Source organism: Papaver somniferum, chromosome 8, assembly GCF_003573695.1.
Source record: "Papaver somniferum cultivar HN1 chromosome 8, ASM357369v1, whole genome shotgun sequence".
Taxonomy (NCBI): Eukaryota; Viridiplantae; Streptophyta; class Magnoliopsida; order Ranunculales; family Papaveraceae; genus Papaver; species Papaver somniferum.
In genome coordinates this window covers 21,902,246-21,917,320 of record NC_039365.1, presented here as the reverse complement: position 1 = coordinate 21,917,320, position 15,075 = coordinate 21,902,246, and the positions used below count along the sequence as shown (strand labels likewise).

Here is a 15,075-nt window from a genome sequence, read left to right as displayed (position 1 = left end):
AAAGGATCCAAATGAGTGAATCATGTACATGTGGTGTGGATCATTGGGAATGGTTTTTAAGTTAGAATTAACAGGCTAATTAGTGGCCTCAGAGTCATTAACTAACTTCCCTAATCAAATGGTAAAGAAATAAACACTAAAAAAAGGAAAAAAAAATTGGTCAAAGACCTCAAAAAATGTATATATACACAAAATTGATAAAAAGAAAAACAACCACAAACGAGAATTTCGTCCAACAAAATATGAGGAAACAAAGCTCTAGATGATTGTGTTGTGGACATTATTTGCTCTCATAATCAAAACCTAAAAACAGAAATTCTCTTCTCCATCATTCTTCTCTAATTCATTAATCTGTTTTGGTTTTCATTTCATTTGATATTCAAAACCCATTGTCAACAGAAGAAAAAAAAACCTTCCCCATTTTTGTTAGTCAATTCTCATTGCAATTAGCCATGGTATGTCTTTCTTCCTCCATCTCTCAAGATTTCTTTGCTTCATGTTTATCTATACGTTTGAATGTTCTTGAATGAGTAAAATGGCTTCTTGATCAATGTATAATCATACATGAACGATAGATCTCGATGATTTGTATTATTGCCAATGTTGTTAATTTTGGTTTATAAAGAACACATGAACATCATCGAGATATCTTTTTTTTTTCCCATAATTTTGTTGCATTGCTGCTTGGTCAATGCACTACTAATTTTTTGTGACATTTTCATGATTCATTGTTGTCAAATTCGATCCTCATGAATCTGTTCTGTCGAAATCGATCAATTATTCCAATTTTGTTATTGCCTTATTGGATTAGACTTTCATTCTATGTAGCACACATTATAGATGAATTTAGCCAACTCTTTTTGTTATAGACGTGCACATATGTATGAAGAGAATTGTTCATATTGATTTAATGCATGTTTGAAATTTATTAAGTCAAATGGGAAACTCATATGTGCAGTTGCCTTTAAGCATCTGCCATTGAAATGGTCAGGTTTGTTATGGTTTCGTTAGAATTTATGTTTTTGATTCATTTCTGTATGGGGAATAGGCGAATTCGGCATCTGGAATGGCGGTGCATGATGATTGTAAGCTCAAGTTTTTGGAGCTAAAAGCTAAAAGGAACTACCGATTCATTGTCTTCAAGATTGAAGAGAAGATACAACAAGTAACTGTGGAGAGGCTCGGTGAACCTGGCGAAACCTATGAAGATTTTGCTGCTTGTTTACCAGAGAATGAATGTCGTTATGCTGTCTACGATTTCGATTTCACTACTAATGAAAACTGCCAGAAAAGCAAAATTTTCTTCATTGCATGGTAATATCTCCCTGCAGCACAACTTATAGCGTTTTGTGACTTCGAGTTGTCTAATGTTTTCTGACAAATGTTGTAGGTCTCCTGATACATCAAGGGTGAGGAGTAAGATGTTGTATGCCAGCTCCAAGGATAGATTCAAGAGAGAACTGGACGGAATCCAAGTCGAATTGCAGGCAACAGACCCTAGTGAGATGAGCATGGACATCATCATAAGCCGAGCACTTTAAAGAGGAAACAGCAGAACAGACATAGCGTTCGGTTTCTCATGTCTCAAATCTAATTGACATTCAGCTACTCCTTACTGATTCTTCATATTTTGGGCTCTTCTTTTTTCTATTTGTATGTGTGGGATTTTAATGGCTTTTCGTTGCGTCTTTCGAATTCAAAACATTTGTCATTGAATGTGATAATATGCATTGTTTTTCTTTTTTTTGTTCAGTCATTTTGATAAATTCTTTTGTGTTTCCTCTTTCACATAGATTCGAAAACATCGTGTGGTAGTGTAATGAAAACAATTTTATTTTCCCTCATTTAAAACTATTTGCAAGATATTGTATGCACAAGCGAAGTTGCATGATGTTTGCAGTTGTATTAGTATTTGAAAATACATTGAGATTATCTAGTTCAATTATACCTGTGTATCCCTCATTTGATCACTTGTTATTCGATAAAAAGCAGTAAGACCAGATTTCTCCCGTTACCAATAAAACTTGAGTTAGGCAAACTTAGAAGTTGAGTACCCGATGGGATTTTTCCCGACAAGTTGTTATATGACAAGTTCAAGTGACTTAGAAAGGTTAAGTTCACCATACTTTGAGGAATTGAACCTGAGAGTTCGTTTTTTGACAAATCAAGAGACTCCAATATACTCATGTTCCCAATCTTGTTTGGAACTCTTCCTGTAAAATGGTTACGCGACAAATTTAAAGACCGTAAACTGATCAAATTTGTTAGTTCTTCAGGAATGTCACCTGATAAACTGTTGTCAGAAAGGTCCATGATTGTAAGCAGTGTAAGGGTGTTGCTGTATTCAAATTCTCTTCCTTTTGTCACCAAAGATGCAATCTCTATAGGTCCTCCAAAATATTCGGAATACGATATGGTGTCCCCATCCTTCTGCAGTGTTGTCATTGGGGTAAAATTGTTGAAACATCTTGGAATTGTACCCGATAGATTATTATGAGCAAAGTCCAAAATTTGCACTGAACCTAGGTGACAGAGTTGCTGAGGAATAACACCATGGAACTTGTTGAAGCGTAATCGAAGGATAAGGAGAAACAAATACTCCCCAATCCATTTTGGTATGTTCCCAGTGAAGTGATTCTCACTAATATCAATCACTCTCAGTTCCCTGCACTTGAGCAATGCTGAAGGTAATTCTCCTGAAAGAGAATTATTTCGCAAATGCAGTGAGCGAAGGGTGTTTATAGAACCGATAGATGCCGGAATCTCTCCGGTAAGGTAGTTTCCTGCCAAACTTACCGATTCCAGATTCCACCAGTCAGACCAACAGTCTGGAATTTCTCCAGATAATTGGTTTCCTGAGAGATGAAGCATTCGAGTATTCATTTTGCCTAATGGATTGCACAGCAAAGCAGATATTGATCCATTAAATAAGTTGTCAGAAAGATCCAGTTCTCCCACACGAGGTGATATTCTGGGCAATTTACCCATGAAACGGTTGGAATTCAAGTAAACTAGTCCCCCTGACGCATCGTCAGGAATCAACAAATCTGGTACTTGTCCATGAATCTGATTGTGAGATAAATTTAAGAAACTGAACTGATTAGTCATATTCCAAAACCAAGCAGGAACGACTGTTTCTGCAATGCCTGCATTAGATATATCGATTCGACTAATATTTTTTTGGGTTTGTAACCATTTAGGGAACCGAGGTCCTAGTTGACAAGCCTGCAAGTTTGCAACCTGAAGTTGAAATGGAGGAATCCAATCAGGTTTCAACTTAAAAACTAGAGAATGCACTTCTAGTTCTTCCAGACTTGTGAGATTTGCGAAATGAGCTTCACTTATTATGCCTTCTAGAGCATTAAAGGCAAGTCTCAAAATTCTCAATTTCGAAAGACGTCCAAAACTCTCCGGTAAAGAACCATTCAACTTATTGAAAAAACCATTTAACATCTTCAACGACGACAGTTCACCTAACGAAGACGGAATCGGACCAGAAAATGAATTACTCATAAAAGAAAGGTACTCAAGATTCTTGAAACTCCCTAATTTCTCAGGCAATGGACCTGAAAATTGATTACCATTCAAACTTATCAACGTCAAGCTACTCCCAATACAACTGGACGGATTTGCTAAAAAATAAACTTCTCCCTTGAAGTAGTTATCTGACAAGTCTAATGACTGCAAGTTGCAAAGATTTCCTAAGGTTTCTGGTATCTCTCCCTCAAAATCATTGGATGAGATATCAAGGTTAGTTAGATTGACAAGGTTACTAATAGCTTCTGAAATTGTTCCTCGAAAATTATTGTAATGAATATCAAGTTTCTCAATACTTATAAGATTATAGAACCATTCTGGCAAGGTTGAATTAAGACCAGTGTAACTAAGATCAAGAACTTTAAGAGAAGTGAGATTTGAGTATGAAATAGAAGGAAAGTTTGGATACAGGTTACAGTAGCGTAGATGTAATTCTAATAAAGATGGAATCATAGTAACTGTGTGAAACCAATTAGATGATGCATTTTCCAAGTCAATATAGGACATACCAAGATATTGCAGAGAAGAAAGATTAGAAAGCCATTGAATATTTTCCACACTGTCAAAACTTCTAGATAGATTAAGATATCTCAAATTATGTAGTGAACCCAAGAAAGATGGTAATGAGGTTTCTGAAAAAGTATTTGAGCTTAAATCTAAATAATTCAACTTATCTAACTGTACCAGTGAAGGATTTAACATACCATCTAAGCCAAATCCTTGCAAGTTGAGCTGCACAACACTAGTATTTTCAGTTTTTATATCGCAAATTACTCCATTCCATTTGCAACAATCTTTACCAACCCAATCAGAGAGAAAATCAGAAGAATCTACCAATTCTTGTTTGAAGTTTAAGAGAGCTTTAGCTTCTCTATCACTGCAAACAGCACCTACCAAACTGACCATGATGTTTTGTGTTGACAAGAAAAACACATAAATAAATGAAAATTGCAGATCTTAACTTCATGATTGAGGAATAAATTTGCTGATAAAGGAGCTTCAAAGATAAACAACATTATATAACCAACCAACGAAATCATACCAACAATAAATAAACAAATAGAAGAGTTAATACTAAAAGACAACTGAAATTTCCTACTTTCACACTTAAAAGTCAAATATGATGTCTGTATGACTCAGCAATGACTCAACAATGATTTTGAACAGAAATGTGAAAAATGAAAAGTGGATGTAAAATATTCTCATTCAATTTCAGTGTTTCAAAATTTTACATTTGTTTCAGCAAGAGACTAATTTGATTTAATCACACTAAATATTTAACAAGATGAAGATATGAGGGGGAAATGTGACTACGGATTTACAGTGTGGTAGAATTGACCTGACTAAGTAGATATTGCAAGCTCAGCCCACGCCAAAGAAGAATCAGAAAGGTCTGAAGTTATTGATGTCTCCATTAGATTTTCCAACATGGGGCACAATACTTGCATTGACGGCCGCTTGCTGGGATCAGAATGGATGCAAAGGTTAACCACCTCGCATATGACTTTAATGTCATCATGTTTGAAATGCCGCAATTCGGGGTCTGCCAAATAAGACATTACTTCGGGAAGTTCCAAATATTCTTTAGCCTGCAGCAAAAAGAGCGAAAGGGAAACTTTAGTCTCGAAAGTTGCTAAGATGGGTACATGGAATTCCAAGCAAATTGATTGCACAATGAGGATGATGAAAACACATGAAACCATGCATGTAAATTGTATATGGTTTTTGAGATCTTACCCAATCTACCAGGTGACCTCTGTTTTTGCAATATGTGGGTCTTCCACTAATAATTTCCAGTAAAAGTACCCCGAAAGCATAAATGTTGTCATGGACGTCTTGACGGAATGTCTCTAGAGATTCAGTAAACCCACAAAGAGCAGCTTCACTGCCACTAGATCCAGACTTCTTTTCCAACCTCGCAAGTATTGAATTCCAGATTTCGAAATCAACCAGCTGAGGGAACGAAGTTGATCGCGGATTCAGATACATAACATGATTCAAAACTTGGAAAACAAATTTCCATATATAATACAAACTCTTGGAGAGTAGTCTTGAGCATACCTTGGGAGAAAAGTCTTCAGTAAGATAGACCGCACTAGAATTTAATTCAGACATAGCAAATGGAGGCTCAAGTTCAGTATGCAAATATCTCAGACCACGAGCAATGCCTACAATGATATTCATCCGTCTTCTCCAAGATAACTGACATCCTTCACCGACTAAAGAAAACAGCTATATTAGTACAATGTCCCTTAAACATGATGATTTTTGTACAAAGAAGAAGAAGAAAACAGTGACTTACAGTGGAGGTACTCATAAAGTGTTCCATTAGATGCATATTCAAAGACGAGCATCCTCGAAAATGGATTGCTTTCTCTGCAGTACCCAAATAGTTTTCCAGTATTTTCATGATTTAATCTTGCCAGGTCAGCAACCTGAAACATTTAATTACGAATTAGAATCTAAGAAGTTTTCTAATTCCTTTGTTTTGTTTGTTCATATAGCAAGTGTTTGACTTATGTGTTAAGACAGAAAGAAGTTAAACTACCTCTCTCTGGAAATAGACCTCAAGGTAACATGTCCATAAGTCTTCCTTAGCACATAAGGAAATCACAGCAACTTCAGAACCATCTTTCAAGTTGCCTTTGTAGATTAGAGTGTCTGGACTAGAGCCAATAATGTTGCTGAAATCTTCACAAGCTACTTCCAGCTCTTGTTTACTCAACTTCGTCACATCCTTCAGCATATCAGATTCTATTACCCACCAACAATCAAGTCAGAGTTAGGAAGTTTATTGGCATTATACAGAAAGCTTGAACAAAATTAGATAAGAAACTAGTTTTTATGTTGTCAGACGAACCTATGTACGTATAAATTTGTTCGTTCCCATTTCTCACTTTCTTCCAAGGGATTCGGACATGACATTTCCCTTTACATTTTTTAACAGCTGCTAGAACAGCACAGAGTAAGATGATAGCTGCAAGGATTCCAGTTACTATTTCCACAGGCAGAAGCCATGCAGGTTGGGATTTTCTCTGCTGCTTAGATCCTTCTTTGGGATCCTGGTTGCCCACGTTGGCTGCGTGGCTTCCAGCAGGATGAGAAGCACCTGAGATGTACAGATTATTTAAGTATGACAATACTATATTATGACTTGCTACGACTGTAATCAGTATCTAGAATGAGTAAGAACCACAATCTTTCAAATTAAGCATTCAGACAGCCTGACCAAATACATTTTGCGGTAGCTGGGAGTTCAACAGCTGAAGGTTCAGTTTTCATTTCAAAATTTCAAATCAATACAGAACGCTGCACCATATGATTCAAGGTTGACATGTATATAAGCTGATTCAGCTTGCTCAGTCGCTAATCACATATTCATATAAGAAAAAGCTTTGAAAGACATACCGCACTGTGAAGCATGACGCTGTTTGTAATTTTTATCTTGGAAGCAGTTCCCTTGAAAACTTGATCTAAAAGAAGGAAAGCATAAGTGTAAGAAGGTTGTCTTAGAAAAAATGGAGACGTGCAAAGATGAGGTAGGTACCCTGGGAGATGTGCAAGGCATTGTGGTATTTTCCCGACAAAGAAGTTGTATGACAAATCAACACTTTTTAACTGAGTCGAACGACAAAAGCCAGAGGCACTTCCACGAGAAGCATACCTAAAGCAGCAGTAAACAGAAGGATATGCGTTTCAGACATATATTCATTGAAATGTTTCCCACACTATGTCTAGTTTGGGCTGTAACAAGTTCATTAGAAGCTAGCAGCTAAAATACTACCTGGGTAACTACATGAATATCATGCTTTTCTGAATGTCTATCCTTACTACTGAAAAATGTGATACACTAAAATTCAGCACTTCCTCATACTTCGACTTAGGTATCACATGACCAACTATTTCAGAAGATATGAAAAATTCGCAAAATTAACAGAATAATGTAACTAGAATGCAAGAAATGTTGCTTACAGTCCATGCTGTTTAGATGTAAAGCTTGGACCACTGCTACCGGGAACATTTCCTTGAAGCTTATTTCTATCCACCTGCAGCTCAACGAGGTTCCTCAACTTGCCAAGTTCAAGGGGCAAATGTCCGATCAGTCCATTAGATTGAAGGTTTCTTCAAAAGTAGTAAATTACTGAAGTTAGAGAAACGCAAACAGAATAAACCAGATGAAATCCATTTAAAGAGTATATATATTTATTACTAAAGACAACCCACATTTTCGTAATTTTGACCAAATTCCCAATCTCATGAGGAATAGGCCCTGTCAGTCGATTCATCCCCAAATCCAAAACCTTTAGATTCTTCAACATGCCAATTTCTTTGGGTATAATCCCAAGAAGATTGTTTTTGTGCAAAACTCTGCAAACATAGTCGTATATGAGAACATGAGAAACCATAAAATTTTGCATACAAAATTATAATGTGGTGAATGAATACATACAGCTCTTGCAAGTAGGCCAATTTACCCAACGCTGGGGTAAGAAATCCGTTCAAGGACAAATTAGATAGATTTCTGCAAAAGCACATCCACGGAGAAAGATGGTTATACTCCAATAATGATCAATACCAGCTTCAACATAAACATTGTACACATTGCATATGGGATATGGCATACTCATATCTATAAACATACTCTTGAGTATATTTTCCTCAAACACACGAGTTATAACACTTCGTAAAACATATCGACTACATTAGAGGAAATTTTCCGCACCAATGAAACTAACTATAAATTTGGACCTTAAATGATATACTAAATGCTACACTTGGATTAATCTGCATACCCATATCTATTCTGAAACATAATCTAGACTATTAAATGCCTCTAACACCCACATTATTGAACTTCCCAAAATCTTCCGACTAACATTTCAACAAATTTCTACTCCAAATAGGGAGCTACATTCATACCAAAATTGGGAAAAATATGAAATTCAGAAAAATCAAAAAATAAACTCAACTTACAAAGAGATAACATGATCATGTGTCTGAGAACAGCTAATGCCAGACCAATTACAAGGATCTCCATTCAGAAAATTCCAATTTGATAAAACCATGGAAGGGTCTTCAATTATAGCTTCCCTGAAAGCTCTCAGAGCTAAAACTACACAAACCCAATGAAACCCAGTTAGAAAAACTTCAATCTCAACAACAATCAAAACACAAAAATCCCAGAAATGGTAAAATCAAACCGTAAGAACTTACTTTCATCAGATGAAAAACAATCACCAAAAACCACACCAAAAATAACCAAGAAAATCTGCAGCACCCCAACTACTCTTCTCATCATTTTCTCTCCAAACGCATTACAAAGAAAGAATCACCTCTCTACTGAAAAAAACTGAATAAAAGATACAAAGGGTTTAAAGAAAATAAAGAATTAAACCAAACCCATGGTACCAAATTTCTTGTTTGAAACAAACAAACAAATGGCGATGAAAACTCATTCAATGAAGTGAAGCTAATGAAGTTAAATGAATGAAAGTGTGTTGAGACCCCAAGACTTGAGTTCAAAGCGAGGTTGTTAGGGTATTAAAATGCCCCAATATTTTTCAAAAACAAAAAGAAAAGATAAAATTCAGTGACAGAGACAGGAAAAAAGAAAAAGAAAGCAGAAAAAAGCAAAGTGGAATTTCTTTTTGCACTGAAAATCAATGTTTGGGGGTGTGAGAGAAATTAATTAAAATTACAGTAAATCTTTGGCTGCTAATCAGTGAAGATGATTAGTTGGGAGTAATGATATAGTTCATCTCGGAGTATTAGAGTTTAGATGGGGAATGTTGATTAAACGGTTATGATTGATTGAGAGTGTGAGATTGTGTGTCTATTGATGGAAAGTGTTAGTTGGATGGTTGGTGGTGTTGTTTGTAATGTACGGCTGTAAAACTTAGAATAATCAGTGCAGATATGGTGTTGTGGTCCTATTTTTATGCCGCATTAAATTTCTCACGCACGTTACAACTGGAGGATAATAAAATTAAAGTGCGACCAAATTCGTTTTGAAATATTTACTTCCACCTCAATTTGACCATCACCCCGTCCAAAATGTATATTCACATCACATGTCACAAACGGAATCCAAAGGTAAGATGAATTTTGACTGCAGGTCGTGGATAGGGTGCATGCTCATGATAGGGTGCATGCTCATGATACGCAAGCGTTTCCGTAGGCACTGTAATCATCCTTCAACAAGAAAAAATCTGTATGATTGAATACGAGTCTTTTGGAAATAATACATCAATTTGTAAATTACAATCATGTCATTCATTCATGTATTGAATAACGAAGAAAGAATAAGGTATAGTTAAAAATGTAGAGTAGAGTATAAGCAAAAACAAATAATGAATACCACCACCAACAACCCAAAGATATGTATATCTTACATACACCAACTTTGAATAGGCATTACAGTGCCACCCATTCTATGTGCCTTCAAAATAATGAAAAAGAAAAACTCACCTTTTTGATCAGAAAACCGCATGTAAGTAAGACTTCTTTTCTAAAGCATTGACGTGAATGGGTCCATTAATTGAGGTGCAAATGCGTCAGTCAGAGTGAGAAACAACTGCAGTTCATGGTGCGACCGTATAGTTGCTATCATGCCTATATCTATCAGTTTCCCTTCAAGAAATATGGTAACCCCGTTACAAAAGGCAATCCCCATGCCCAAAACGGATATGGCAACCCCATTTAACAACCTTGCCAAGTTTTTTTAAGCAAGAATTAAAAAATAATGTATATCATACACGAGAGGAGACTATGAAATCTCTGTCAAATGTATCTCCCTCTGAACACATAAATGGTAGATTAATAATGACTGTAATCTAGTAATAAATCCATGGAGTTTTTTGCGGCACATGCCCATTTGATTAGTTTTATACTATAAACAAAGACACACATATCTGATTCTTTGGTAGTGGTTGGTCAATTTCAGCAGTAGCATTGGAAATGGAGTCCGAAGCTGGAATATCAAATTCTCCCAGTCATCAGGTCTAGTTTCTTGCATTTCCAACTTCCAGTTGCTCACGGAATAGAAATCCATTTTGGTCACTTAGTACTAGATTTAGAATTTCTTGTGCTAAAATTTTTGATTTGATTATCTCATAATCTGCAATTAGTTAATCAAGGTGTATTTCTGTACTTCTAATGTTCGGCAACTTCGTAATTCATCTGCAGACGCGTATTAATTACTAGCTTATGTTGCATGTACATTTTTTGTTGGCTGGTTGCAGTTATCAAAGAGGAACTTATTACTGGTGTATCAGAGTTTTGGTGTAGTTTATGGAGATTTGAGTACGTCTCCGTTATATGTTTCTACAAGCACTTTCCTTGGGAGATTGCAGGATCATCAAAATGAAGAAGCGATTTTCGGTGCATTCTCATTGATTTTCTGGACACTTACGTTGATACCTTTGGTTAAGTATGTCTTAATCGTTTTGAGTGCAGATGATAATTGTGAAGGTGCGTGGTGACATTGATTGTTTGTTTAATTGTAATGATTTATTGATACGGCGAGGTAGGGCCTGATACGTACTTGTGGAAATGCTCAGGTGGAACATTTGCGCTTTACTCATTGCTCTGCAGGCATGTGAGGTTTAGTCTACTTCCAAATCGACAACCAGCTGATGAGGAGTTATCGGCATATGGTCCCTCAACACAGTTAGCAGCATCCTCTCCATTGAAAAGGTTCCTAGAGAAGCATGAAAGACTGAGAACAGCTCTGTTGGTTGTGGTATTATTGTTTGAGATCCTGAATTTAGTCTGTCTCCCTAATCCACAATCTCACTTAGCATTAGTGGTAATCTAGTTTGAATGGACTACTCTACCATGAAATCCCAATTTTATCCGATTTCTTATTTTTCTTCCATCAGTTTGCGCGTTTATATCTAAATATCAGAATAATAGGGTCCCTGCCTTCACATCTTAACGACTCTTTGTTTGTCAATTTCAGTTCTCTCATCTGTCTCTGGACTAGCTACTGAAGTGAAACTAACTGAAGGTAAGTACAAGCATTAGACTTTTCATTATTGACCTTAAAATCCTGGTTGTTCGACTATGGATTCATTCAGCCGGCTTTCTTCATTTTGTGAGCATTGCTGATAGTTAATGTTGTTGCATTTCTCCAGCTGAGGTAAATCTTATCGCGTGTGGTAATATTGGTGGGACTCTTTGAGCTGCAACGTTTTGGCACCCACTGGGTTACTTTTCTGTTTGCACCCATTGTTATCATTTGGTTGATATCAATTTTTTCCATCGGACTGTATAACACAGTATATTGGAATCCTAGGATTGTGGTTGCAATGTCTCCACACTATATCATCAGGTTCTTTAGAGAGACGGGTAGAGATGGTTGGATCGCCCTTGCAGGAATTCTTCTTTCCATTACAGGTATGTCAGGCCAACATAGAGTGTGGGATGGTTCAAGCACTAGGTTTTCTTATGGACGTGAATTTGCAAAACCAATCAATTTATCTATTGAAAGATGGCGGTCAATTGGTTATTATAAGTTTAGAATTTGGATTTAAAAACTAAACAAAGTCATGCTCACCTTTTTCTTTTTTTTCTAGATTTTATTAGACTACTAAAGCCTTTCTGGTTCTCGCAGGTACTGAAGCTATGTTTGCAAATCTTGGACATTTTACTGCTTTGTCAATAAGGGTAAAATCTTGACTGGCTTAGTTATATGCACAGTGACATTTTTACACATAACTAGACGTAATAACAGCTCTGTGGGATATATTGCTGTTTTGTAGCTTGCTTTTGCATTTGTGGTTTACCCATGTTTGGTAGTGCAATACATGGGGCAAGCTGCTTTCCTCTCTAAAAATCTCTCTTCTATTCCGACAAGTTTCTATGACTCAGTACCAATTAAGTTGTCTTGCACATGGATGTGTGTTCCTTTTCCTTTGGTATCCCTTGATATTACCCGTAATTGACTAATTTCATATGTGACCTGTGGCCACAAACCTCAGTTTTGTCTGACTTCCATTTTTTAACTTCCAACAGAAACTTTATTTTGGCCAGTCTTTGGAATAGCGACCTTAGCAGCCATTGTTGGGAGTCAAGCGGTCATCACAGCTACCTTCTCTATAATCAAACAATGCAATGCCCTCAGTTGCTTTCCAAGAGTTAAAATTGTTCACACCTCAAGACACATGTTTGGACAGATCTATATTCCAGAAATAAATTGGATCCTCATGATACTTTGTCTTGCTGTGACAGTTGGATTCCGAGACACAACCTCAATTGGAGTTGCTTATGGTAAGTCTACTCACAAAGGCATGAGAACTGTGTTACTCAAACACTTAGACAAATTTACTTGGAGGAGCCAATCAATTGTTGGATTACAAGTACCTACTAAGTTAGCTCACTATAGCAGGATTTGACTCTCTTACAGTCATTATGTAAGTTCTTTGTCACTCACGGTCCCAGCTGATCTCTCTTTCTTATTCTTTTCCAGGCATTGCTTGCATAACTATTATGTTTATCTCAACTTGGCTGATGGCCCTAGTCATTGTCTTCGTATGGCAGAAAAATATACTTACTGCTGCAGCTTTTCTTCTTTTATTTGGATCCATCGAGGGGATTTACTTATCTTCTTCGGTTACTACTGTTCCTCATGGAGGTTGGCTACCCCTAGTTCTCTCTTTGATTTTTATGGGAGTCACGTACACTTGGCACTATGGCACCCGCGAGAAGTACAACTTTGATCTTCATAGCAAGGCCTCCTTGAAATGGCTACTCACCCTCGGTCCCAGCCTTGGGATTGCTAGAGTGCCTGGGATAGGCCTCATCTACTCAGAACTGACAACAGGGATCCCAGCAGTCTTCTCTCATTTTGTTACTAATTTCCCTGCGTTCCACAAGGTCTTAGTGTTTGTTTGTGTGAAGTCAGTTCCAGTTCCCTACGTATCACCCGAAGAAAGGTTCCTCATTGGGCGGCTTGGCCCTAAATCTTACAGAGTGTACCGCTGCATTGTAAGGTATGGATACAAGGACATCCAGCGGGACGACAGTGACTTTGAGAACCAGATCATACATAGCATTGCAGAATTCATCCAGATGGAAGCAGATGTATCACAACTCTGGAGCTCTGGGACTGCATCTTCAGGTGGAAGGACAGCAGTTATAAGCATCAGGTCTGTCGAATCCACTTCAAGTTTGATAGTTGCTGAGCAATTAGAGTTGATAAATGCTTCCATCCAAAGCAGTGAATCCTCGACCTTTCAAAGCTTGAGGTCTGTGTATGAGGAGGAGAACCCATCTGTCAGAAGGAGAGTGAGATTCCAGTTACCACAAAGCCCAGCTATGGACCCTTCTGTGAGGGAAGAACTGACGGACTTGATACAAGCGAAAGAAGCAGGGATAGTGTATATTGTGGGGAATTCTTACGTGAAGGCTCGAAGGTCATCTTCATTTTTAAAGAAGATGGTAATTGATATTGGCTATTCGTTTCTGGATAAAAATTGCAGGGGAGCCTCGGAAGCATTAAACATCCCCCACTTCAGTCTCATTGAAGTAGGAATGATTTACTATGTGTAGTTGCAAGATACATAATTAAGATGAAAGGGAGTTTATATTAAAAGAGTCGCAAGGGTATTCTACCGTTTAACATAAAAACATAGGCGTTTGCAGCCTCCCTGAATCCTTTTAGAACCCAGGCGTTTGCAGGTATTGCCTGTCACCCCATTGTGCATTGGTAAAAACATAGGCGTTTGCAGCCTCCTGAATCCTATTAGAACCCAGGCGTTTGCAGGTATTGCCTGTCACCGCATTGTGCATTGGTCTTGTGTAACTAATGTGCAGCAATCGGCCTCTAGAGATTAGAACATAGCTGTGAAACCCATTAAACATTTTGGGTATCTCAGTAACTAGAAGTGTGCGTGGAACATTTTGGGTTATCCGAAACTTTCATAGAATTGTTGGCGCTGTATAAGCAAACCAACCAATGAGAAAAGTAACTTTGAATAGGCATTACAGCGCCAGTGAAAGTTTCAGATTTCCTTCAAAAAAAAAAAAAAAAAGAAAAAGAAAAACTCTACCTCTATGACCTGAAGAATCGAAGAAAATCACATAAAATATTCTAAAGCATTGACGTGAATGGGCGGGCCCATTAAGTTCAAATTGAGCCTTCAGGTGCAAATAAACTAAAGAAAATACACGGGAAGCTTAGAAAGTTAGAATCTTTATGGTGGGTTTGGACGCATAATTTAAAATGTGGGATTTATGGGTTTAGGGGATTTGGTGGAATTACATTTTCCTCGTTACGTTTGGTTATCCAAATTTTTGGGATTACGTTTTTGACGGGATTCATTTTTCTAGCAAATCCTTCATACAGAGTCTGACCCCTCCCCCCTAAAATTTGCTGGGAAACTTATCAGAGGATTTATGGACCCACTTTTTTTTACTCCAAATCCCTTATATTATACCATTTTAAGATTCTTAGGTCAATGCCAAACAATACATGGACTTTAACAGGGACGGACCCAAGAAGCCTTAATTTTTTTTTCCAGTCCGGGCTAATAGCCT

General features: G+C 37.2%; 3 protein-coding genes and 1 pseudogene across 3 annotated transcripts; 2 read left to right on the top strand and 2 right to left on the bottom strand.

Annotated features, from left to right (window-relative positions):
• The first annotated feature begins 208 nt into the window (after positions 1-208).
• LOC113304637 (actin-depolymerizing factor) lies at positions 209-1,802 on the top strand. Its single transcript, XM_026553778.1, has 3 exons — positions 209-455; positions 1,049-1,314; positions 1,391-1,802. Exons 1-3 carry the CDS (start codon positions 453-455, stop codon positions 1,539-1,541), a joined length of 420 nt encoding a protein of 139 aa, XP_026409563.1. The 5' UTR covers positions 209-452; the 3' UTR covers positions 1,542-1,802.
• Positions 1,803-1,974: 172 nt separating this feature from the next.
• LOC113305250 (receptor-like protein EIX1) lies at positions 1,975-4,443 on the bottom strand. Its single transcript, XM_026554330.1, has one exon. It carries the CDS (start codon positions 4,441-4,443, stop codon positions 1,975-1,977), a length of 2,469 nt encoding a protein of 822 aa, XP_026410115.1.
• Positions 4,444-4,709: 266 nt separating this feature from the next.
• Positions 4,710-9,131, bottom strand: LOC113304493 (probable LRR receptor-like serine/threonine-protein kinase At1g63430). Its single transcript, XM_026553623.1, has 13 exons — positions 8,752-9,131; positions 8,512-8,650; positions 7,988-8,059; positions 7,762-7,905; positions 7,510-7,659; positions 7,085-7,201; positions 6,946-7,010; positions 6,398-6,646; positions 6,086-6,291; positions 5,840-5,972; positions 5,599-5,756; positions 5,275-5,490; positions 4,710-5,126 (listed from the first exon to the last, which is right to left on the bottom strand). Exons 1-13 carry the CDS (start codon positions 8,834-8,836, stop codon positions 4,881-4,883), a joined length of 1,980 nt encoding a protein of 659 aa, XP_026409408.1. The 5' UTR covers positions 8,837-9,131; the 3' UTR covers positions 4,710-4,880.
• A 1,363-nt stretch (positions 9,132-10,494) lies between these two features.
• LOC113304492 lies at positions 10,495-14,088 on the top strand (annotated as a pseudogene).
• The last annotated feature ends 987 nt before the right edge of the window (positions 14,089-15,075 follow it).